Source organism: Labeo rohita, chromosome 19, assembly GCF_022985175.1.
Source record: "Labeo rohita strain BAU-BD-2019 chromosome 19, IGBB_LRoh.1.0, whole genome shotgun sequence".
Classification (NCBI taxonomy): domain Eukaryota; kingdom Metazoa; phylum Chordata; class Actinopteri; order Cypriniformes; family Cyprinidae; genus Labeo; species Labeo rohita.
In genome coordinates, this window is record NC_066887.1 from 5,215,929 (window position 1) to 5,240,482 (window position 24,554).

General features: G+C 35.5%; 1 protein-coding gene across 1 annotated transcript in view; it reads left to right on the plus strand.

Annotated features, from left to right (window-relative positions):
- Positions 1-24,554, plus strand: part of septin7a (septin 7a) — a 64,846-nt gene that overhangs the window by 10,420 nt on the left and 29,872 nt on the right. Inside the window, exon 4 of the mRNA XM_051136306.1 lies at positions 9,480-9,586. Within this exon, the coding sequence (XP_050992263.1) occupies positions 9,480-9,586 (107 nt within the window). The remainder of the gene's footprint in view (positions 1-9,479; positions 9,587-24,554) is intronic.

Genomic DNA, 24,554 nt, shown 5'->3' on the forward strand with positions numbered 1-24,554 from the left:
CAGGCGCTGGCAGCTGTGCGCTGAAATGCATCAGTGATGGATTTCACATGGCAGAACAGACTGAGAGAGCAGGGCTTGAAGAAATGAGCATTCAAAACAAATGTGCTTCCCATTCTCCCATGGTCCTGGGGTTTTTCCCCTCCTTTGGAATGTGTGTGAGTGTGTGTGTGAGCGTGGCCTAATGGGTGGGAAGTTTCCTGTAATCCCATTCATTCAGCTTGGCCTGAGGACTTATGTCTACCTCCACCTTCAGCTCTTTAGACTCCAAATACAACACAACCTGAAACTGGCCCTGACGCCCACCTGGGGTCTCCTCACATCCTGCTCACAATCTGCGTTTCTGACGTGTCAGTGTTCCAGGATTCCATCTCCATGGGATTTTGGGATGAGTGTTGGAGCAGCTACGCCCTGGAGTTTCCCCCTCTGCTGCACGCAGGGCAGGAAACAAGCTTTTAGATGGCAGTTTGGTATACAGCATGTAATTAGAATTGTGGGGTAATTGAAGAAGTGCAGTGTTGTCAAACACTTCCAGCTCTCTCTCGCTCTCTCTTTGAATGATAGAAACCCAGAGTTGTTGTTTAAGACTGTGCATCTGTTCTCAGTGGGATGTATGCTGGGTTGTCTATGGTTTCAGACCTGTCTGTTGAATGACAGTAGGATAGAGTCATGAGTCTGGTTAAAGTCAATATTTACCAGTGATTAACCAGCTGCTTGTAATGATTGGCCTTGATCTTGGCTGATGTGGAGGCATTTAAGTCTGTTCTTCTTTCTTGTTCCTTTTTTTAGATTTGTTTATTATCAGTGTTAAGGATTTTTTAAGCTTTACTTGCTTATGATTGCTGAAAAATGATGATTTGTCTTCCACATTTTAAGTGTTTACAGTGGTTGTACAGCAACAATGTACTTGTAATCCTTAAAGGGGTGCTATTATGCTTTTTCACTGTTTGAATTATAGTCAGTATGTGGTGTCCATCTTTGGGCATAAAAAAGATCTACAGAGTTACAAATCTCAAACTCCACTCCAAAAGGAGATATTTCGTTTTTAAAAAATTCCTTTTCAAAAACTACAACGAACAGCTCCTGTGGACTACAGTGTTTGTTTTCCGCATGCAGTGATGTCACAATGCGGAAATTAAATTCCGCCGGAAATTAAATTCCGCCTATGGAAATTCAAATTGTTGGGGGGTGGGTAGAGACAAGGTGGGGGATTAGCCTAACTTTAGCCATGCAGCCCGGAGAATCGCTTCAACGAGCCGCAGCGCGGCAGGTGTAAGCACAAGCATTGACTAGAGTGGCCGCTTCAGAGCTGTAACGCACCACAGATGTGTGCAGTACAGGGGGTCGAAACACATGCAGAAGCCGCGATCTACTCCGGTTGCCGCGTCAGAGCCGTACCGCACAGCAGACATGTGCAGTGTGTGGTAAGAGATTTATTCATCATACAGTGTAGATAGCTTTACTTATAACGCGAGTGTTTTTTAAAATGCATAAACTTGCACTAGAATAGTCTAGGCTGATCAGCAGCATATTATTTACTCACCCTCCATGCATCCTAGGTGTATATGACTTCCTTCTTTCAGATGAATGCAATTGGAGTCTAATAAAGTGCATTCATCCATAATAAAAAGTGCCTTACACAGCTCCCGGGGGTCTCTTGTATCGAATCGATGCGTTTTTGTAAGAAAAATATCCATGTTTAAAACGTAAGATTCACTGTTAATCTAGCTTGTACTAACTGCTTCGACAAGGGGTGTGGCAGTACAAGATGTAAAATAAGTCTCTGCTGTCCCTGTTGTGTGTATGTGAAGTTTTAACTCAAAATGCCCTATAGATAATTCTTTTTTATGGCTTGTTAAAATGGCCACCTTTAGGGTATGAGCCAAAACACAATGTTTTTGTGTTTGTCCCTTTAAGTGCAAATGAGCTGGTGCTCCCGGCCCCCTTTTCAGAAGAGGGTGGCGCTTCAAGAACCAGTAACAACAAAACAGGACAATCTCGTGCACTGAAAATGTCAGAAACGGTGTTCAGCCTTATATGCTCCAACCGGAATCAGTTTAAAAGTCAGTCATCTGATTGTACTGTGCATAAATGCACGTTTATGGATTACACAGATGGGGAGCATGGCACAATTAAAAACAACAGCATAGCTGGTCTCATGGTGCCATCGCATGCTATCACAAACTTTATAAGTCCCACTTGTGATTATGATCACGTTTCTTTCATGTGCAGTTTTTAACTACCTCAATCCTATGTATGATCATTCTGGTAGCACGTGAAGGCAGCATCAGTGAACACAGGCAGAGACAGTGATCGCTTTATCAACATTAGCCTTACAGAGTTCTGTGATACTTACTTTGTGTAGAGCTGACATTCGTGCACAAAGCGTTAGTATCGATCGCTCTTTCAGAATCAACCTTTGTGGAAATCCAGTGTTGAACTCGCCCTCATTTGTGAAGCAGTCCAGTGTAAAATGATTGGCACAAACATAATACTTAAAAAAAAAAAAAAAAAAAAAAAAAAAATTCTGGGATATTTCCTTCGAAAATAACATTTAACCACAGCGGCTCAGATGGAGGGAGTCTATGGAGACTCCTGTGTTCGTTGGTGCATCCCAAAACACAACACTTGTAATGCCTCTTTAGTGCTGATATCGTATATCTCCAGTAATGGCAGACAGCTGCTTTTCATTCAGGGCTGTGTTTATGCTAATAGGGCAGAGATCGTCACTAATGGGTCGAAGGGGGAATCTGAAATTTGTTGTTCATAGAGACTGTTTGATTTTTTTTTTGGGATTATAAAAATAATGAGTGGGTGAATTTTAACCATGATAGGCTGGTTGTTTTCACACGCTGTGGCAACACAGTTATAAAAAAGTGATTTTAAATGAGACCAAAAATTTCTGTCATCACTTACTTGCATATCATTCAATAACCTATAAATGCATTCATATTTGGAACACAAATTATGGTGTTTAATAAAACAAGAGATTTTACAGTGTCTTTGTTACATGTAGTTAATGTTGTAATAACAGAAATTATGTGTAATTACATAAAAATAACCCTAAACCAAAACCCTGTTCCTAACTAATATTACTCAGTACTTAAATGTATAATTACACTGTTACAAGGTCACATTAAAAAAAAGTGTGAAAGTCTGGGAAATCAAAATTTTTGAGCTAATAATAGACATCGTAAAAAAACCCACGTGACTCCAGCGGTTTAATCCAATTTTTATGGAGCCATGTAAGTGTTTATTCACAAAATCTCTTCACCTCTGCATACAGTAGCTCTCTGAAGCACTTCAGATTTTTTTTTAGGTGAACTATCCCTTTAAATTGCTCTATCTGCCAGCACACATAAACAGGTCATCTTTCCTGCGTTCTGGTTTTATCCGTGCCAGTGAAAGTTCTTTGGACATTCGTAGTAAACTCTGTCCCTCCCAGCGCAGTCCCAAGCTTTTCCTGCTTCCAGCTCCCCCGCCCCTGTCATGCGATAGGGAGTTCCTCTGGAATAAGCCCCCCTGGTTTACACAGCTGTGGGATATTTCCTTTAAAGGAAGCAAGCCGGACCCTCACCGATCCGCCTGGTGGGCTTGGACTGAACTGCTCCAGTGGCAGGACTTTCACCTTGCTCTGCTCCGGCTTTCTATAACACTCAACGCCTCTTGTTTAGATTTCCCCGATTGCAGTAGTTTGGATTTGGTGTAGTGTTTGAGGAGTGTACAGTAATGGGTAATGTTGTGAAATACAGGCGGTTAGATGGATACGTGTTGTTTTTCATCTGCTCAGGACAGGCCTGCAAGGATTTGACAAAGCACAAACAGCGAGTTTCGTAATGCACAGAGACAGGGCGGGTTACAGATACCGCAGTTTTGCATTTTTGGGCGGCTGACAGGAAAGCCCTGATCTGTCATCATTCTTGGCACAGAGTTCAATGAAGGACTCTGTAATTAGCTCTGGTGTTAAAATGGTAAGCCTTCTGCCCATAGTCACGTTTCTGTTCATCTATCAGAGTCTTTCCCTCTTTCCTCAATGCACACACACTCAGATCTCTTGCATGGAAAAGGTAAAGTTCACCCAAAAATGTGTTATCATTTACTTACACTCATGTTGTTCCAAACCTGTATAAGTTTCTTTCTACATAAAACTGGTTTCCTGAATTTACCTTTTTTTCCAAATCTTTTTTTTTCCAAAAATTTTTTTACAGATATTACTGATTTTGATAATGAACATAAATCTGCATCTGCATCCTAACTCAAGCTACTATCAAATGTGTATTTCTAAGAGAATTTGTTTTTATATTATTATTAATATTATGAGGCAACATAAACCTGTTTCTTGACTTGAAACAATATTACTCATTAGAAAATGTAAAACTAAGAAATTATTTTTTTCTTATTATTTTTCATTTATTTTAAGGAAAAATGACTGGAAAAGTGTACAGAATTCAAAAACGTGAAGTGTTTGTCGTGTTCTGACCATAAAGAATAGTTTAATGCCACAATTAGCCATCTGGTGTTTACAGCTTTCATATTGGAGCAAAAATTTGCCTTTTAAAATAAATAAATAAATAAATAAATTGACATTCATTCGTGATAATTATCGATATCGACTGATATGAAATAAAATTATCTTGATATTTTTTTGGCCATATCGCCCAGCCCTACATCTCAATATATGAGTAAATGAACACATAAACATAATCTCTAGAACTGCTTTGAGAGTCACTTTATTTATGAGCATTTTACTGTTTCTTTTGAGAAGAGCTATGGTCATATCATTTACAAACCGAAACCTAAAGGTCTTCACAGCAACCTGTCAATATAAAAGTTGGCTTTACTTGAAGAAACTGTGACAGAAATATATTACTTAATGTAGGCCTAATGATAGTTATTAAATTATTTTGAAAACATTGTTTTTAAAGGAATATTTACCAGAATTAATTTACCAGACAAATCTAAAAAAGTATTTTTTGGAAAAAAAAAAAAATAAATAAATAAATAAATAAATAAATAAAATAATAATAATAATAATAATAATAAATTATTATTAAATTGCTATTAAGAAACATTGTTTTTAAAGGATATATATATATATATATATATAGTAAAAAAATCTAACACACAACAGTATTTCTGAATGAATGACATAATATTTTTTTTTATTTTTTTTAAATCAGTTAATCTGAGAAAATTTAATGAAACTGTTAATATGAAATCCAGATAATAATGGAAAATACAGAATTTGGTTAAAAAAAAAATGCTTTTTGATTAATAGTTTATAAATTTAACCATTAAAAGGGCCTAAATCTACTGAAATTGATTTCATTTACTATCACTGTATGGAAATACCATCTACTTTGTGTTTCGCTGTAGAAAAAAACCATACATGCTTGGAATGACATTCATTCCTGTAAAGAGTTCATACTAAATGAGTTTCCTCAAGCAGCTGCAAGTTACGATACCATAAAATCTCCTGCAAGCTACAATTCCACAAGATCTTCTGCTTTTTATGTGAATTTCTTCCAGCAGGGAAATTTTTCACTCTGGCAGGCCTGTATTCAGTATCATATGTCTCCCAGCAGTAACTCCACGATCGTGGCTGTTTTTCTGGTCTCTCCGCCACGCTGGTTTCACTCCAGAGGACGGCAGACGTGCATCCCGTTGCCTGCTTCGCTCCGGCACTCGCCGCTCGCTTTTATTGTTTCCCTAATTCATAATGACATTTTAAAGAAGACCGTATTTCACTCGCTGTTTTCACAAGACCACGGCCATGTTTCAAAACCCACATTCAACAAGCAAAATAAATCCTGTAGGGCTTTTCTTCATTCTGCTCAAAGATAGCAATTGCTTTTGCATCTCTCCAGGCGATGAGTGGAAGACGTATCTGTTGCGATGGTGAGGTCACTGTTGTTGTGGCCTTCTGGAAAACATTTAGGCTTTGAAAGAAGCTTTTCTTTGTTTGAAGGTTCTCCCCGTGTTTTACGTGCTGTGGAAGTGGCGCAGGGCTGGGCACTTGTTAAAGGTCAGGAGAGAAGCCCAGCGCTGCTCTGTGCCAACATGCACCCAGTTTCCTTCACACTGTCCTCTTTGTTTCCAGGCCTTACAGGAACCACGTTGCCACACATCCAGCTGATGGATCGCTCTCGGATGCTTGGAGGAATTGTTCTGTTAAAAAGTCGCTTGTTGTTGGAAACCTATGCATTGCGGGGTTGCACTAGAAGTGTGTGGAAATCAAATGTCAGTGATTATATTTGTTTAACGGTGTAGGAGGAGTTACTGTTTTGTAGCACATTACAGAGTAGATTTATATGGTTTCAGAAGAAAATGTTGTAAAAGTAATCAAAGTGTTGCTAATGCATTTCTAGGTGAATGCTAAGGTGTTCTGTGTGGTTGCTTGCTTACATATACACTGTAAAAAGTTCATTTAAACTAGTGAGTTGAAATGACTTGTACTTTTAAGTTGATTTAACTTAAAACTTCAGCAGCTGCTGAACTTAAGTTTTTAAGATGAAACTGGAGAAAGTGTTTACAATTGACTAGTGTTTAACAGGTTGGCTTCAGCATTTTTTTAAAAGGAAATTAGTACTTGTATTCAACAAGAGAATGCATTAAATTGATCAGAAGTGTCAGTGAAGATTTTTTATTTTAAATAAATGCTGTTGCTTTCGACTTGTATTCAGAGATTCATCAAAAAATGCATCCTTGTTTTTGCAAAAATATGAAGCAGAACAAATGTTTTCAACATTTCAACATCCTAAATCTCTGATAGATGAAAAATAGTAGGTCTAATTGGTTAGAAAGCAGGTATTGTTTATGTCTGTAGCACAAATCATGCTGGACGCGTTGCCTACTAAAGTTGAACTAGAGTCAAGGGTTAAAGGTTAAGTATGAGCAGTGGTGATACTGATGCTTGTCCTGGCAAACACCGCTAATAAAGTTTGTAATGTCTTGTGAACATCCTCTTTGTTTATCTTGGTTCTCATCACACCCTCTGCTTCTTCTCTTGGTTTATACTTTATCATATAGTCTGAGTTTCAGACTGTTTAGATTTCCCTCCATCTATCCAGCTAAATAGTTGTATCCTCTTGTGGTTCATGGAATTCCACAAATTTCTGATGCCGTCTGCATTTTCCCAGACTTGCAGCGAGGGAACGACCCCATATAAGTTCATGTCAGAGTTGATGGCACTATGCCACTCCTCCAGACTGGTTTCCTGTTTTCAGAGTTAAGTTGAAAAACTGCAGCATCTCTGGCATTACAAGTGCTGAGTTTGGTGGATTTGCCTACTATTTCAGTCAACAGTGAAATCCAGTTATTAGAAGTGTTGTATAATGCAGATTTTGTCAAATTGGATTAACAAATCAAATACAATGGTTTATTAAAAGGATTTTTTTTTTTACGTTTTAAAAGATGATTTAAAAGATGTTTTATGAATTCATTTGATTGAGTTTTTTTTTTTTTTTTTTTTTGATGAATTTGTATGAAATGGCCTAAAAAGAATTGAAGGTTATATAGAACTAAAAAAAATTAGTGCACTTTCTGAACAAAAATGTACAGATAATGTGCTCACCCCCTTGTCATTCAAGATGTTCATGTCTTTCTTTCTTCAGTTGTAAAGAAATCATGTTTTTTGAAGGAAACACTTCAGGAATTTTCTTCATATATTGAACTTCTATGATGCCGATGGGTTTGAACTTCCAAAACGAGGTTTAAATGCAGCTTCGAAGGGCTCTAAACAATCCCAGCCAAGGAAAAAGGGTCTTATCTAGCGAAACAATTGGTTATTTCTAAACAAATTTGCAGTTTACATACTTTTTAACCTCAAATGCTCGTCTTGTCTAGCTCTGTGATGCACATGCATACTCTGTTCAATACATTTTCTCCTTCAACTTCGAAATCACCCTACATCGCTGCAGAAGTACCGACTCAGTGTTTACAAAGTGAACATGCAAAGAAGATCAAACACCTTTAAAGGAGAAGTCCACTTCCAGAACAACAATTGACAGATAATGTACTCCCCTCCTTGTCATCCAAGATGTTCATGTCTTTCTTTCTTCAGTCATAAAGAAATTGTGTTTTTTGAGGAAAACATTTCAGCATTTTTCTCCATATAATGGACTGATATGGTGCCCCGATTTTGAACTTCCAAAGTGCAGTTTAAATGCGGCTTCAAACGATCCCAAATGTGGTTGTAAACAATCCTGGCAGAAGAAGTATCTTATCTTATCTTATCTAGTGAAACGATTGATTATTTTCATTTAAAAAAATAAAATAAAATTTAAATATTTCCTAATGTCAAATGCTCATCTTGTCTTGCTCTGCCTGAACTCTGTGTATTCTGGCTCAAGACACTTAGGGTATGTTGAAAAACTCCAATCGTATTTTCTCCCTTAACTTCAAAAATCATTTAAAAAATCATCCTACATCACTGCAGAAGTACAGACCCAGTCTTTGCAAAGTGAACATGCAAAGAAGATCAAACACCCTTAACAAAAAAGGTAAAACAGTGATATAGGACGAGTTTTTCAACATACCTTAACTGTCATGAACAGAAACAAAAACAGAGGTTGGGAAGAGCAAGACAAGATGAGCAGTTGACATCAAAAAGCATATAAATTGTATTATTTTTATGAAAATAACCAATCGTTTTGCTAAATAAGACCCTTCTTCTTTGGATGGTTTACAACCGCATTTGGCATTGTTTAAAGCTGCATTTAAACTGCATTTTGGAAGTTCAAACTCAGGGCACCATTTCAGTCCATTATTAACAAAAAACAGATGTAGGACGATTTTGAAATTAGAGGAGAAAATGAGATGGGAGTTTTTCAACATACCCTAACTGTCTTGAACCAGAATACACAGACAAACGCATGTGCATCGCAGAGCTCGACAAGACGAGCATTTGTGATTTAAAAAGTATATAAATTGTGCTTTTTTTTACAAACTAATCGATCGTTTCGCTAGATAAGACCCTTTTTCCTTGGCTGGGATGGTTTAGAGCCCTTTGAAGCTGCACTGAAAATGCAAGTTCAAACTTGCGAACACTATAGAAGCCCATTATATAGAGAAAAATCCTGAAATGTTTTCCTCAAAAAACATAATTTCTTTACGACTAAAGAAAGAAAGACATGAACATCTTTGATGACAAGAGCGTGAGTAAATTATCTGTAAATGTTTGTTCTATAAGTGAACTAATCCTTTTAAAGCATATTTGGAGAAGAAAAAAGGGCCTCTTACTGTTCTGTAAATCTGATAAAATGCTTTTCAATGATTAAAACTCTTAGAAAGTCTTAGGAAGCACCACAAGTTACCGAAAATATTTAATGAACAGGCATGCGAGTAGAGATGGTTTTGAGTGATGGCTGTTCAGGTTCTGTGGAAATCTGCAGACTCAAATTCCACACAGGCACTATTCACGAAGTGATGAATGAGCCACGTTCTCAAATCTCTGACGTAATCTCTCATTCTCTGTCCTGCAGGAGAATCAGGTTTGGGGAAGTCTACACTCATCAACTCCCTGTTCCTGACAGACTTGTATTCTCCAGAGTATCCCGGACCCTCTCACAGAATCAAGAAAACCGTTCAGGTACGATCCGCTCGGCATATGGATGTATCTTTCCTGCCTTTACCCTGACATCACTCTGATTCCCTCAACAAAAACCTAATAGGATTTTCCATTGGTTTTTACGATCATTGTAGCCTAAGCTCTGTGACCAACAGAAGTTTATGATTCTTACACATTATGTTCATGATAATCTTCACAAATGAACACAACTTTATACATTTTGAAGTCTAAATCCAGTCACCAGAAGTAAAAAGCTAATAGTAGGCTATAAATGAACTACGCCATGGTCACATGACTTTGACATCACCAACATTAAGCTTCAGACAACACAGCATCAGTCTGATAATTAGAACTAGTAAGCAGATGAGCAGGCATTTAACTATAAACACATTTAAAAACCCACTGACCTTGGGTTTGGAACTGAAATTGCTAAAATGCAACTCGTTTATTGGTTTTGACCCACAAAAGCACATCATTCCCGCAGCGCTCTATAGAGGAGCTATGTTTCTCGCAGCTGGATCACATATGGCTCAGTCTGCCTTGTGTAGGGTTGAATTTCTTGCCAAATCAGCAGTATTCTGGCATCTGCCTCATATCAGACTTTTACTTAGGAGCTCATGTTAAAGATGGCTTCCTGTTTTATTAAAGGAAGGAGTTAGTGATGTGGCCTGCAGGTGTCAATCAAGTGAGCATTAGAACTGGATTGGCAGGCAGTGTCAGTCACTGTCAAACACACAGGTGTGGCCCATCATGACTCAATGGCTTTTGTGGTATGCAGTTTGTCAGCTATTGTAAAGAATGCAGTGATTTACAATGCTACACTGTTCTTCCGAAACACATATTATAGGTGTTTTTGTAGTCAGTAAGACGTGATCCAGGTCTTAGGGGTCGTGCGGGCCACTTTCTTATCTTAGAGTCTGTAGACTGGTACAGCTGTGTGAAATGCTATACAGAAGTTATCTTGATTGAGATGAGTGTGATACGTTACGTAAGTGTGCAGTCATATGACTGTTATAGACAGAGATGTGTTTGCACATGATGTATTGAAATCCTTTGCAATCTCACAGAAATCAGTTCATGTAGTTTTTGATGTTTAGGCAGCTAACGGTCCCAAATACCATGGGGATAAACTAGGGCTGCACAATTTGAGGAAAAAAGCCGAATTGTTTTTTTTTTTTTTTTTTTTTTTTTTTTCAGATTAAGAATTGCAATTGCGATTTTAAAATGATTTTTTTTTTAAATAATCCAGGTTTGTTGTGTTTTTTTTTTGTAAAGCTACACAATTTGGTGCAGTTTTGTGATTATGTATCAATATGGCTAAAATAGAATAAAATATTACAATAAAATCAAATTAAATAAAATTAAAAAATAAAATAAAATAAAAAATGACATGAAAAAAATAAAATATTACAATAAAATAGAATAAAATTAAATTAAAATATAAAATAAAATAAAAAATTAAATGATAATAAAATTAAATATAAAATATAAAATAAAATATGTATGTACATGTATTTATTTAATTTCTTCTTTCTTGTAAGACTGCACAATATTATGGCTGTAAGTAAATAAATACGTAGGAAATTGCTATTGTAATATTTCACTGTGAAATAAAGGAATGAAGTATTTGAGAATAACTATATATATATGTATGTTACATCTTTTTTGTAAGGCTGCACAATGTTGTTGTGTGTATATGGCTGTAAGTAAATAAATAATAAATATGTAAGAAGTTACTATTGTAATATTTCACTATAAAATAAAAAGTCAAGTGTTTGAGATTTTTTTATATATATATAATAACAATTAATTATATACAATATATAAAAAAATAAAAATAATAATAATTTTATTTTACATTACTTCTAAAATTACAATACTTATATTTATTCTTGTCTTAATTTTTTTATTTTCAAATGTTAAACAATCAGTCTTTTATTCTGATGGAAATCCTGATCTTCTCACATTTAAATGAACATGGTACAACACTTAACTGAAACACATGCCACTCATATATTTTTAATCTAATCTCAGCCTTTTTGATTTATTAATTACACTGAGCCACATTGCGGTTTCAGTTTTATTTCTATTAATCATGCAGCCTTTGGCTAAACAGTCATTTCTAATCATAATGTTTCTGTTGAGCTTGATAATGTCTGTGCTGATAGATCTAATAGATCTTTCAGTGATAGTTTAGCAGAAGCAGGTCAGTTTTGATATCATATTGCTGTTGGCTCATATCTGGTGAAGGATTAGGTCCATATGTGGATTAATCTCAGAGAAACATGGTTTCCAGTGATGAGATGCCCTTCAGTCTAGAACACATCTAACAAGCCGAACGTACTGACTGAATAACAGGACATGCTGTTATACAGTAGATGTGAACAGCGGGATGCTGCATTAGAAACTGTTGATAATTACTGTCACACATCAGTGCGTCTGCCATATTGGAAAGGTCAAAATCAGCCCATAAACACATACAAGCAAATTGACAGATGCAGTGTGTTATTAACACACATTATCTGAGTTCTCTAACTAACACCCCCTTATAAAAGTAGTAACCATGGCAACCATCTTACAGTCTGATTACTGAATATGCAGACTAATGGAGAATAATACAGCCTTGATTTTAACACACCACTCTGAAGAAAAAAACACGTAACACTACAAGAAGTAACAGAAATCATTTGCACAATAATTATTTTCAATGCTGGCCCAGTTTAAAGTAATTTATTTTAATAAATTAAAACACCAGCAAAAATTACACCAAATGTTTATTTATAAATCTATTCATAAAGGATTAAGTATTGCATATATAAGCAAAAAAAAAAATATATATATAATCTTCAAATGTTAACTGTTCCAAGATGGTCGTATTGTTGACTAGGAATTCTCAATTTTCATTTTCATCTAAGATGACACTGCTTTATTTTTTTTTCGATAATTTAACCACTATGTTGAATAAATACTTGGGGTGTGTTTGTTTTCTTCTAAACGAGACAAAAGTAAGCAGGTCCAGCAGTTTTAATGCTTTTCCATAGGAGGAAATACTTTCTCTCCATGCAATATGAAATACCTCCATGCAATACGAAATATACAAAAACTTAACAAAAAAAACTGTATATTTACCTACACAGGCACATAATTATTAGGTAGGTAATTATAAATTGAGTCAGTAGGCTATATATTATTATTTTATTTTTTTTCTATCTATCTATCTATCTATCTATCTATATATATATATATATATATATATATATATATATATATATATATATATATATATATATATATATATATATATATATTAGGGCTGCAACGATTAATCGAACGATGTCGTAAGGCGCGTTTAGTCAATGAAGCCGGTACGTTGATTAGTAGTAAAGCTCCATCACGTGCGTTCAGCTGGAGCAGCAAGTAATACACAGAGCCGTAAAGCACTGACAAGCTACGCCAAAATCGCGCTCAAAATCGAATTCGATTTTGCGGCCGATTTGGCGTGGCTTGTCAGTGCTTTACGGCTCTGTGTATTACTTGCTCTGTGTACTGAACGCACGTGATGGAGCTTTACTACTAATCAACGTACCGGCTTCATTGACTAAACGCGCCTCACACATCGTTCGATTAATCGTTGCAGCCCTAATATATATATATATATTTATATATTTATTTATTTATTATTATTATTTTATTTTATTTTATTTTATTTTTTTATTATTATTTTTTTTTTCCCAAATGTAACTTTTTTCGGCGAATGCGATTCAAACTTATTATTGACAGAAATTTGTCATATTATAAAAGATTTCAATTTCAAATAAATGTTCAAAAACTATACACTTGACTATTTGTGACCCTGGACCACAAAACCAGTCTTAAGTAGCACAGGTATATTTGTAGCAATATCCAAAAATACACTGTATGGGTCAAAATTATCGATTTTTCTTTTATGCCAAAAATCATTAGGATATTAAGTAAAGATCATGTTCCCTGAAGATATTTTGTAAAATTCCTACCATAAATATATCAAAACCTAATTTTTGATTCGTAATATGCTTTGCAAAGAACTTAATTTGCACAACTGTAAAGGCGATTTTCTCAGTATTTTGAATTTTTTTTTTTTTGCACCCTCAGATTCCAGATTTTCAGATAGTTGTATCTCGGCCAAATATTGTCCTAACAAACCATACATCAGTGGAAAGCTTATTTATTCAGATGATGTATAGATCTCAATTTCAATAAAATTACCTTTATGACTGGTTTTGTGGTAATAAAACCCTAATAAAAGTGTCACTATTTCTGTAAATATATATATATATATATATATATATATATATATATAATAAATATATGAAGCAGAACAACTGTTTTCAAGATTGCTGCTTAAGAAACATTTATTATCAAATCAGCACATTCCTGATCCACATTCCTTAGTAAACTTAATGGTTATAAAGATATTTTAAAACACTTATACATATATATATATATATATATATATATATATATATATATATATATATATATATATATATATATATATATATATATAGTTTAATATTTTCTTGAAGTTTATTTCCAATATAACATGCAGTATATAAACGTGAATATTTAATATACGAGTCAGTATTCATATCTCTGCAGTTAACTGTATATTAAGAGCGTGTGAAATGAGTTTACGTGCTGACGTAATACCAGTGTAAGAATCTGAAGCCTCTGCTGTCAGATCAATCTGATTGTATCGCTGGTCTCTGTTCTGTCCTGCACAGTAACAATGAACTTGTGTGTGGTTGTTGCCTCAGAGAATTCTGGGAAGTGAGTCAGAGAATCAGTATGTTACAATGTGATTCGTGCATGAGAAGTATGAGAAGCTTCATCGCTGACGTTTCTCACTGTGTTGCGTCAGTCTTGTCAAACCGAAGAGCTCAGGATCTGTCTGTGTGTTTGTGTGTGTGTAATAGCTGTGATTATGATACGGGGCACGGCACACGCTAACCACCCACTTTGTGGTCTGGCACCAGTGTCCTGACTATTTCAGGCCTATGTGTTTGTGTGTGTTGGGAAGTGCTCATTGAGAGTAGTTATGTTGTTTATGTAAAATGTTGGCAGCGCTGTAAATGGGTATGTGTGCCATTGAAACATGAAGCTGTTGTGACGGGTTGAAATAGGAGTGTGAGTGTTCAGTCCCTCAATACAACAATTTGTCTGTTTGTATTAAACTCAAGTAGTCTGTCAATACGGCTAATCGTCAGTGAGTGAACATGTCTTTGGCAGCGCCTGGAATGAAACACTAGTATTAAATAAAGTAGCGCAGACTTGTGCGGTCAGATGTATCAGTGTGTTGAAAGCTGAGCAGTGATCTGTCCAGACCTGTGGACATTGAACCGACAACCCCTGCTGATATCAGACTCTGAGGAAAGATGCTTGAAGGAGCAGTGAAGCTCATCATCGCATGTCTTTATCATCCATTCTGCTCCAGCTTTTCTGAGATTTTCAGTGGAGCATCCATGGATAACCATCTCAGTCTGGAAAAAGAGATTTTTTTTATTATCGAGTTGTGAAATGCATTGCAAATATTTAGTTTTCAGGGCTCTACACTTACTTTCCTTTTTAGGAGCACTCAATAATCAAAAAATCTGCTGAAAAATTTGCCTTTCCATTATGAGGTGATATTTGACTCCTTAAAGTGATTTACCTTTCTAATGGCATTTTTCTAACTTTTATTTTAAAATTATGTCATCTTTTATGTCAAATAAAAAAAAAAAAAAAAAAAAAAAAAAAAAAAAAAAAAATATATATATATATATATATATATATATATATATAAAAAGATTTTTAAATTTCTAATTAAATGACAGAATAAGAATAAGTTACCAATCAAATGAAATCAACATTAGCAAAGTTTTGTACTACAGAGGCGGCACAGAAGAACACAACAGTGGCTTATAGGTGTATTTTCATGTTTAATGAGGTTTGTAAAAACACATGTTTATTTATAAACTAAACACCGCTGTGTTTAAATGGAGATGTGCAGCTGCTCAGTTGTGACTTGTTTCAGATATTTTTGATGACGAAATAGAGTAAAATCAGGCAATAGTGTTATAGTCAGACAATGTAAGTCTCTTAATATTAACTTCTTGTTTATTTACCTGTTGTATTAAATCAGTATCTTATTTACAGACTCCCTTAAAAATTATTAAAAGCTGTCACTCATCTTAGTTCATCGCAGTCTCACAAAGTTCCATTATAATCAACAAAGCTCTCTACACTGCACAATCAATCTCTACACTTTATGAAAGGATTTGTGAGATATGTCTGCGATGCATTACTCAACGTTGCAAAAACACGTAGAAACTTAGAAAGTGCAAACACAAATATGCTGATCGTGTCACTCACACAGGGTGCTCCTACATTTTTTCATAGTCTCACACAGTAGTTTTAAGTCGCAAATGCGACTGAAACGGTCGCACTGTAGAGCCGTGGTTTTGACTTTAAAACACATTCAAAAGCTGCCTTTTCTGACAGCCAAATCATTGAGATGTTTAAGCAGACCATCTCACCTCCTCAGCTGCCTGCATCAGGTCAGGTGAGAAGACGACGGCCCACGACAGCTGCTGACTGTTTGTGGCTGGCCAAATGCTGTCACTTTTTCCATCAACACAGGAAACACAAAGACCAATCAAAAGCAGCGGTTTGGTTTTTCAGCTCCACCTGTTCAGTGTAGCTGACAGAAAGTATTTCAGACGGTTATAAAGCCAGTCAAGATGTTCTCATGGTTTGTAGACATTTGCTGAGTGATTACACTGGTGTGGTGTAATTATCAGGATGATGTCATTGATGTGGTATTGTTTGGTAAGACAGTAGATACGGGATGGGTGCTCACACCCCCCACATTACCTCAGATCATTCTTTCAGCATTTGTTGTTCCAGCACTGTTGTAGTAACTGCCTGAAACAACAGCCTGAAATGATGATAAAACAACCGTTATCATCACAACATGTGTGTGCAACATAAACATTGAGATGTCATAAATATCCTAAATAATAATATGTCGAACTGTGTAGTTTGTTGCTTTAATAAACAAGTGGAGGTTTTTTTTTTCCTTTAACAAACTTTTCTTAATTCTTGGAATTCTTGATTCCAGTAAAAACCTATTCTGGGTTTTTATCCTTATTAGTCATTTTAAAGAGGGGAAAATTGATAATTTTGGACAATTCAATTTCAGATTTCTAAAGTAACTATAGATTTATGTTTACATGTAACTGGCTTTGTCTTTACTCACACTTTGGATTAGTTTTTTCCCCATGTATGTGAAACTACATATACACATGAAGAGGTGTGTTTGCACAGTCTTTTAATCTTAAGAGACAATCACATACTCATTAATTGTTTGTTGAGTCATGTGCACAGTCATGTTATTGATAATTGACTAATTTGGCTGAATTATTATTTCTGGTATTTCTGTTTGGGAATAACGGGTAGCATTTTGATTTCTTGGCCTTAAAGTCATGAATATGAGTTAACAACAATAATGTGTATATATTTTTTGGTACAGTTTTTATTTTTTTTTTATTTTTTTCCCTAGCTTTCTCGTAAGCTAGTAAATCTGTATCATCAAGAATGGTATTAATGATTTTGATATTTTATGGCTAAGAAGAGGGAGAAAATACGGTTGGAGTTTTTCGACATACCCTAACTGTCTTGAACCAGAATACACAGAGTTCAGTGAAAGAAAAACAAGACGAGCGTTGGAGAATAAAAAGTATTTAAATTGTATTTCTTAATGAAAATAACCAATTGTTACGCTAGATAAGTCCCTTCTTCTTCGGATCATTTACAACCGCATTTGGGATCGTTTGAAGCCACATTTAAACTGTATTTTGGAAGTTCAAAATCGGGGCACCATATCAGTCCATTATATGGAGAAAAATGCCAAAATGTTTTCCTCCAAAAACATAATTTCTTTATGACTGAAGAAAGAAAGACATGAACATCTCGGATGACAATGGGTTGAGTACATTATACTTAAGTCTTTGTGAGGAAAAGAGGGAAAACTCAAACAAACTAAAACAAATAACTGCTTAACAACGAATTGTACTAATTTGAAAGTGAAAGTTAAAAGCAGCTGTAGATGGTCTAAAGCAAATGAGTTGTAAAAATTCTGATATTCTTTTAGAGCTCCTAATTTGTTTAAAAAAATAACATAGTACGCATGAATGAATAAATCAGTATAAATTATTTAATTTACAAGTGTCATGTTTGTTTGTTTTTTTTTTTTTTTTTTTTGAAATTCATGTAAGCTCAATCTTCTGACCTGTAAATCAAAACATAACCATGATTTTATAACATCATTTACTGCTTTATTTAATCAGAAACAGAGTCTAAATGTTGTTTGTTTATTTTACTTTCATTTCCGCCTACGGAATTAAAACTCCTTACCGAACTGGCATAAGGACTCCGGCGAGGCTGCTGCATGTGCTGTTATTGTTTACTCTATCACACACCGAACACGTCATTCTGTACATGCTTTCTTAGAATAAATGCAGCGATCCAAAACAGTGAATGTAATCACCATTCAGGCAAAACTTTGCTATAAGAATGAGCCACACTGCCGACGTGATCTAATCGCTAGCACACCCTGAACACATACGAGTTATTCCTCTTATCTGCAAGACATAACATAATTTTTCATATTGGGCTGAATCTGCTTATTCACATTTAAAGCCATTATCAGCCGATTCTGTTATCGGCCCGATAATATCATGCATCCCTACATTGAATTTCACCCAGCCTATTTTCTAAATTCATGTTCTCTGTAGTTTCATTGTGAATGATTCATCCATTAATCCATAACTTCATTGTTTTTTTTTATAAAGTAAACGTGTTGCTTAATAGCACTGTGCTTGTGTTCACTAGCGATGTTTGCAAAGGCAAATTTCACAATCCTAGTTCCAGTTCCAACCATTCTGGTTCTTTTTTTAGTCATTTTAGTAGATTTAAAAAAAGAGAAAATTCATAAATTTGGAATTCTTCATTTAAAATGTGAAAAGTAACAAATTAGAAATTCTATCAAGTTCCTAAAGATAAAAACAGATTTATTATATTATTTATGTATTGTAGGTAGAGGCTTTGCTGTTTTTATCTCAGTCCACACTTGATTTTAATTTATTTCTTCATGTGCCACGTCAGTAGTATACACATGAAGAGGTGTGTTTGCAAAACTTTTAATCTGAAGAAACAATCACATGCTCATTGCAGCAGTTGTGTGTTGAGTCATCTGCACAGTCACAGTCTTAATAATTGCCTGACATTTTGCTGAATTATTATTTCTGGTATTTGAGTTTGAAAGTGTCATGTAACATTGTGATTTCCAGGCCTTTTAAAGAGAGTTGTTCACTTCGAAAACAAAGATTCACATATAATGTAGTCACCCCCTTGTCATCCAATATATTCATGTCTTTCTTTCTTCAGTCGTAAAGAAATTGTTTTTTGAGGAAAACATTTCAGCATTTTCTCCATATAATGGACTGATATGGTGCCCCTGATTTTGAACTTCCAAAATGTAGTTCTAATGCAGCTTCAAATGATCCCAAATGTGGTTGTAAATGATCCCAGCCAAGAAAGAAGGGTCTTATCTAGTGAAACGATCGGTTATTTTCATTAAAAAATACAATTTAAATATATTTTAATGTCAAATGCTCATCTTGTCTTGCTCTCCCTGAACTCTGTGTATTCTGGCTCAAGACAGTTAGGGTATCGTATTTTCTCCCTCAACTTCAAAAATAATTTCAAAATCATCCTACATCGCTGCAGAAGTACCGACCCAGTCTTTGCAAAGTGAACATGCAAAGAAGATCAAACACACTTAACAAAAAAGGTAAAACAGCGATATAGGACGATTTTGAAGGTGATGGAAAACATGGGAAAACAAATGGGAGTTTTTCGACATACACTAACTGTCATGAACTGGAAAAAAACAGTCCAGGCAGAGTAAGACAAGATGAGCGTTTGACATTAAAAAGTATATAAATTGTATTATTTTAAGAAAATAACCGACTGTTACGCTAGATAAGACCCTTTTTTCTTGGCTGGGATCATTTACAACCGCATTTGGGATCGTTTGAAGCCTCATTTAAACTGCATTTTGGAAGTTCAAACTCGGGGCACCATATCATGGAGAAAAATGCTGAAATGTTTCCCTCAAAAAACGTAACTTCTTTACGACTGAAGACAGACATGAACATCTTGGATGACAAGGGGGGTGAGTACTTTATCTGTAAATCTTTGTTTTGGAAGTGGACTTCTCCTTTAAGTCACGAAATGTAGGTAACTATACATTTTTAGTGCCTTTTGTCAATAATAGTTGTGCAGTTGATATGATATGATCAAGAATCTTTATCTTAATCTAAACTGGAAAAGTAGTGTGAAAATTGTGGAAATCTTTGGTCAAAGTGGTTGGGTTTTTGAAGGTGTATTTGAAGTGTTGTTTCAGGCTGGCAAGTGTGTAGACGGTCGACTCTCAGAGGGGTGATAGAAATCGCACACAGGAAGTGTTATTTGAAAGTACCATTGATTGTGCTAGTCTTGCGGTTTCCTTAGCAAAGGCAGGTTATGACAAGGTGAACACTGAGCTCGTGTAGTAATTTGTGTTCTTTTTCCCTTTCCAAACATTGTCACAGTCTCGTGAATAAACGGTTGAATTCTTCACAAATGGATCATTGAAACAGCAGCTCATGCTTGAATAAACATCACAGCGGCAGAGTTTTTCTGTCAGACGTTCCTCAGCATCAAACCCAGCTGAATGTTTTTCAGTTGTTGCCTACAGCATGTGTCTATATGCAAAGAAATCAGAGGGCCGGAGAGGAAACACTGTCATTCTGGTTTCTCAGCATAGCTGGATAACAGCGCTGCTCCATCACCTACATGTCACTGCACGCTTCCATATCATATAGGACCCGTTTCACTCCATGATTAACACTTCAGCTTTCAAATTCATCTGAAGCCTTCCTACATATTACCAAAATGTTATGTCTACAGACTGAGCACAGGAATGTGTGCGATCCTTTCTAAAGGGTGTGGAAGGAAAGTGAGAATAGAGCAAATTGGATTTCCAAAAGCACAACTGGACCCGCCTGTCTGACAGTCTCGATGGTCAACAAATGCCAGACTGCATTGCAGCAGAGCTTTTGGTCACTCTGTTTGTGACGCCTTACAAACTAGCTTGAGCCCTGAAAAATTAGGCTGTGCTTACACTGCAAGCCTTAGTGCTCTATTTTTCTCTATTGCTCAGATAAAAAAATGTTTTGTTTGGCTATTAAAATGTCAGATTTAAGTGTGAACTGATCACAGTCCTGAACTGACCTGCATGTGCAGATAAACAATAATAAATACAGCACACAACATGCTGTCATATGGAAGTAAACAAGGACGCCTCTTGTGTTTACTGGTTCATTTGAAAAAAAAGAAACCACTTTCGCCTGCAGTTTCTTTCAAAGGTTCAATGCAATGAAAGTAAAATAAACAAACAACATTTAGACTCTGTTTCTGATTAAATAAAGCAGTAATTGATGTTATAAAATCATGGTTATGTTTTGATTTACAGGTCAGAAGATTGAGCTTACATGAATTAAAAAAAAAAAAAAAAAACACAAACATGACACTTGTAAATTAAATAATTTATACTGTAATTGTAATTGTAATTTATACTGATTTATTATTATTAATAAATCAACTAGTAATAATTAATAAGTCAACTAGGGCTTGACGATTAATCAAAGTAATTAAAACTGAAATTCAGAACCTCTAATCAATGTAATTTTCTTGTGGTGGTTATTTCGTTTTTTTTAATCCTGTTAATAAAGAATGGGAATCTATGTCTATGATCAAATTAACCAACAAACCGAATCACAAGTGTGAACACACCCTAAAAGCACAGCACTCAAGTTAAAATAGGTTTAACTTGTCAAAAGTGCATCTTGAAACCTTGCGTCTTTTTTGTTTGTTTGTTTTTGTTTTTTCCCTCAGTATAAAATGAAACTGAAGAGACGGAACAACAACAGTGTGGGGGGTTATGAGAGAGCAGTAACTTTAGTTCAAAAGAGTACAAAGATGTTTTTATCGGTCATAACTTCTGGAGAAAAATAGTGCAGACACTGGACCAAGATGAAGCTCTAGTGCGTGTGTCGACCTTAAATATACTTTGAAAGCCTGTGCGTACAACTATGTGTAAAAGTATACTTGGGCCTTTGCAGTGTTGTGAGCACTTTACTTCACCAAAAACACTTCATTTGTTGAAATGAGTCATGTAGGCACACTTTATTGAGAGGAATTAGATCATGCTTAGGGAAGTGAACTCTTTTTGAAATTATGGGCTTGAACCAAATTCAGGACCACAGCTTCTGCTTTGAAATTGGCTTTAATGCCCTGGGAAATCCACGCCAATCTTCAAACAGTTCTTTAAATACCTTTCAAATTCAAGTTCATTCAAGGTAATGAACTTTGCAAGCTTTGCTGAGTTCAATGCCTATTTTTTACCTCTGCTAACTGCTACCAAAACCTGTAAACGCTGGACCGATATAAATTGGTGCACTAGTCAGAATGCCTTTAAGTACCAACCAGATTTCAACTTTTTGTCATTTTTCAACATTTTGCTTTTTTGCATGCAATATTTTTACAGTTAGAGTTTGGTTGAAGTTCATATTTTGAAGACTCTCACATTTATTTACTTTAAAGCAAGTGCAAAGTGAAGAACTTTTGCCCATTTCTCAAGCCTTTAGCTGCTTTTTTGTGGTTTGTGTTGCTTTTTTCTCGTATCGGGGACAACAGTTGTGATGAAATAAGTAGTATGTGTATGACAGAAACCAGTGTGGTCTGGTGTACAGACGGAGGAAGTTAAAGGAGACTTTATGGGTTTGTAACTGGGGCAAGGTGTGTCGTTTGGACCGTTTTACAGGCAGGTGGTGAGCAAGGTGTCTTGCTAGGTGATAAATCACACTTTAAGTGCTTTCTGTCATTGCACTTGCCATTATAAGCTCCAGCGTTTGACTTGCCAACCCAAAACTTTACCCCAAATGTGCTGCGGTACACCTCTGCGAGTGCCTGTTATACTGCCGTTTTAGCACACCAAATTATTCCTTGAAACCGTGGAATCAGTTTATGTCTTTTCAGTGTTTAAGCCAAATACATTTCTTGTTTTAAACAGTTATGCTAGTAGTCAAAAGATGTGTATTTTCCGTGGCTGATGATATTATCAGGAAAACGTAGTTTTAATAATAATGATCTGATGTACACACATAAATGTACACATTTTCTCAAATGAAATGAGCTTATTTTGCAAAATAAAAAATAGTACACTTTCTGAAGAAAAATGAGTGATGATTGCCTGTGCAAGTTCTAGCTAGTTGCTTAGTAGTTGTGGATGGTTACTACGCTTAATGGCACATCTCGCCCCAACAGGCCACATGATTTGCAGTATCATAAATATCTACAGCCTTAATGGTGCCGTATGGGTTGCACACTGATTTGTAATACAAATCATTAAGAGATGTCAACTAATTGACTAATTGTCCAGAAAAAAAACATATTTGACCATCTTTTGAAGAGCTGTCACTGTGTGGGGGCTTGCACTTTATTGTTTTAGATTAAAGATTATACAGACACAAGTTTAAAGATGATAAATATGCTAATTTTCATTGGTAAATTATAAATACACTTATTTGGCTAGTTGTTCAGGTGACTCGTTGTCTAATGGTTTTGAACGTTTGTTTGAACGTTTGTTGGTAGTTAGCGGTTTGTTAGATTCCCTAAAGAGAAGTATAAGCAACATTAATAGTGATACTTGAACTCTTGAACTCTCTTGCTTTAGTGGTGATCTCAGAATGGCCAAAAATCAGCTGATTAATCAGCCGATATCAGTCCTTCAAGTCAAACTACTTATTCACAAGCTACGTCATGTTTTAAATGCCTTGTTGACCTTTTTAGATAAGTAAGGGCTAGATTCATTTCTTAAGATAAATTCAAAGAAGTTCATAAGTGAAATTCTTTGGAAAATTCAAAAGTTCTCAGATAATTTAAGAACATCTTGTTTTTTCTTAGGAGGAAAATGATAGGAATTATAATCACAGCCGATCACTGGTTACATTATTGATCATTGAGATCACTTCAGAGAACTTGTGCGCACACTAGTACTAGTAATATATTATATTATATTTGTATACATATACAGTCAAACCAAAAATTATTCAGACACCATGATATTGTTTTAGTCGTGGGTGCAGGACACTATAGTTCATTTATTTAAATGAGGATAGCAAAATAAAGTGGACTATCAGCAAAATCGACCACAAATTATTCAGACGCTTTGATCTGACCATGTTTTGCTTAAAGGAGAAGTCCACTTCCAAAACAAAACTTTACAGATAATGTACTCACGCCCTTGTCATTCAAGATGTTCATGTCTGTCTTTCTTCAGCCGTAAAGAAATTGTTTTTTGAGGGAAACATTTCAGGATTTTTCTCCATATAATGGACTGATATGGTGCCCTGAATTTGAACTTCCAAAATGCAGTTTAAATGCGGCTTCAAACGATCCCAAATGCGGTTGTAAACAATCACAGCAGAGGAAGGAGTGTTTATATACCAGTGTTTTGTTTTGCTCTCTCCTCTGTGCTTCCACATTAGTCACTTCTCACTGGAGCTTACGCTATGTCCCATGTCATTCACTGGAACGCCACTCTCTCGTGAACGAGCGTACAAAAGTTAGTAGAAGCTATGCGTTACAGTTTATAAAGTTTTAAATATGAATATTTTCTTACAAGAATGCATTGAATGACTTTAGAAGGCCTTTATTAACCCCCTGGAGCTGTGTGGGGCATTTTTCATAATGGATGGACGCGCTTTACTGGACTTCTCAGCAGCCATTCACTGCCGTTATAAAGACTGGAAGAGCCAGGATATTTTTAATACAACTCTGATTGTATTAGTCTGAAAGAAAGTCA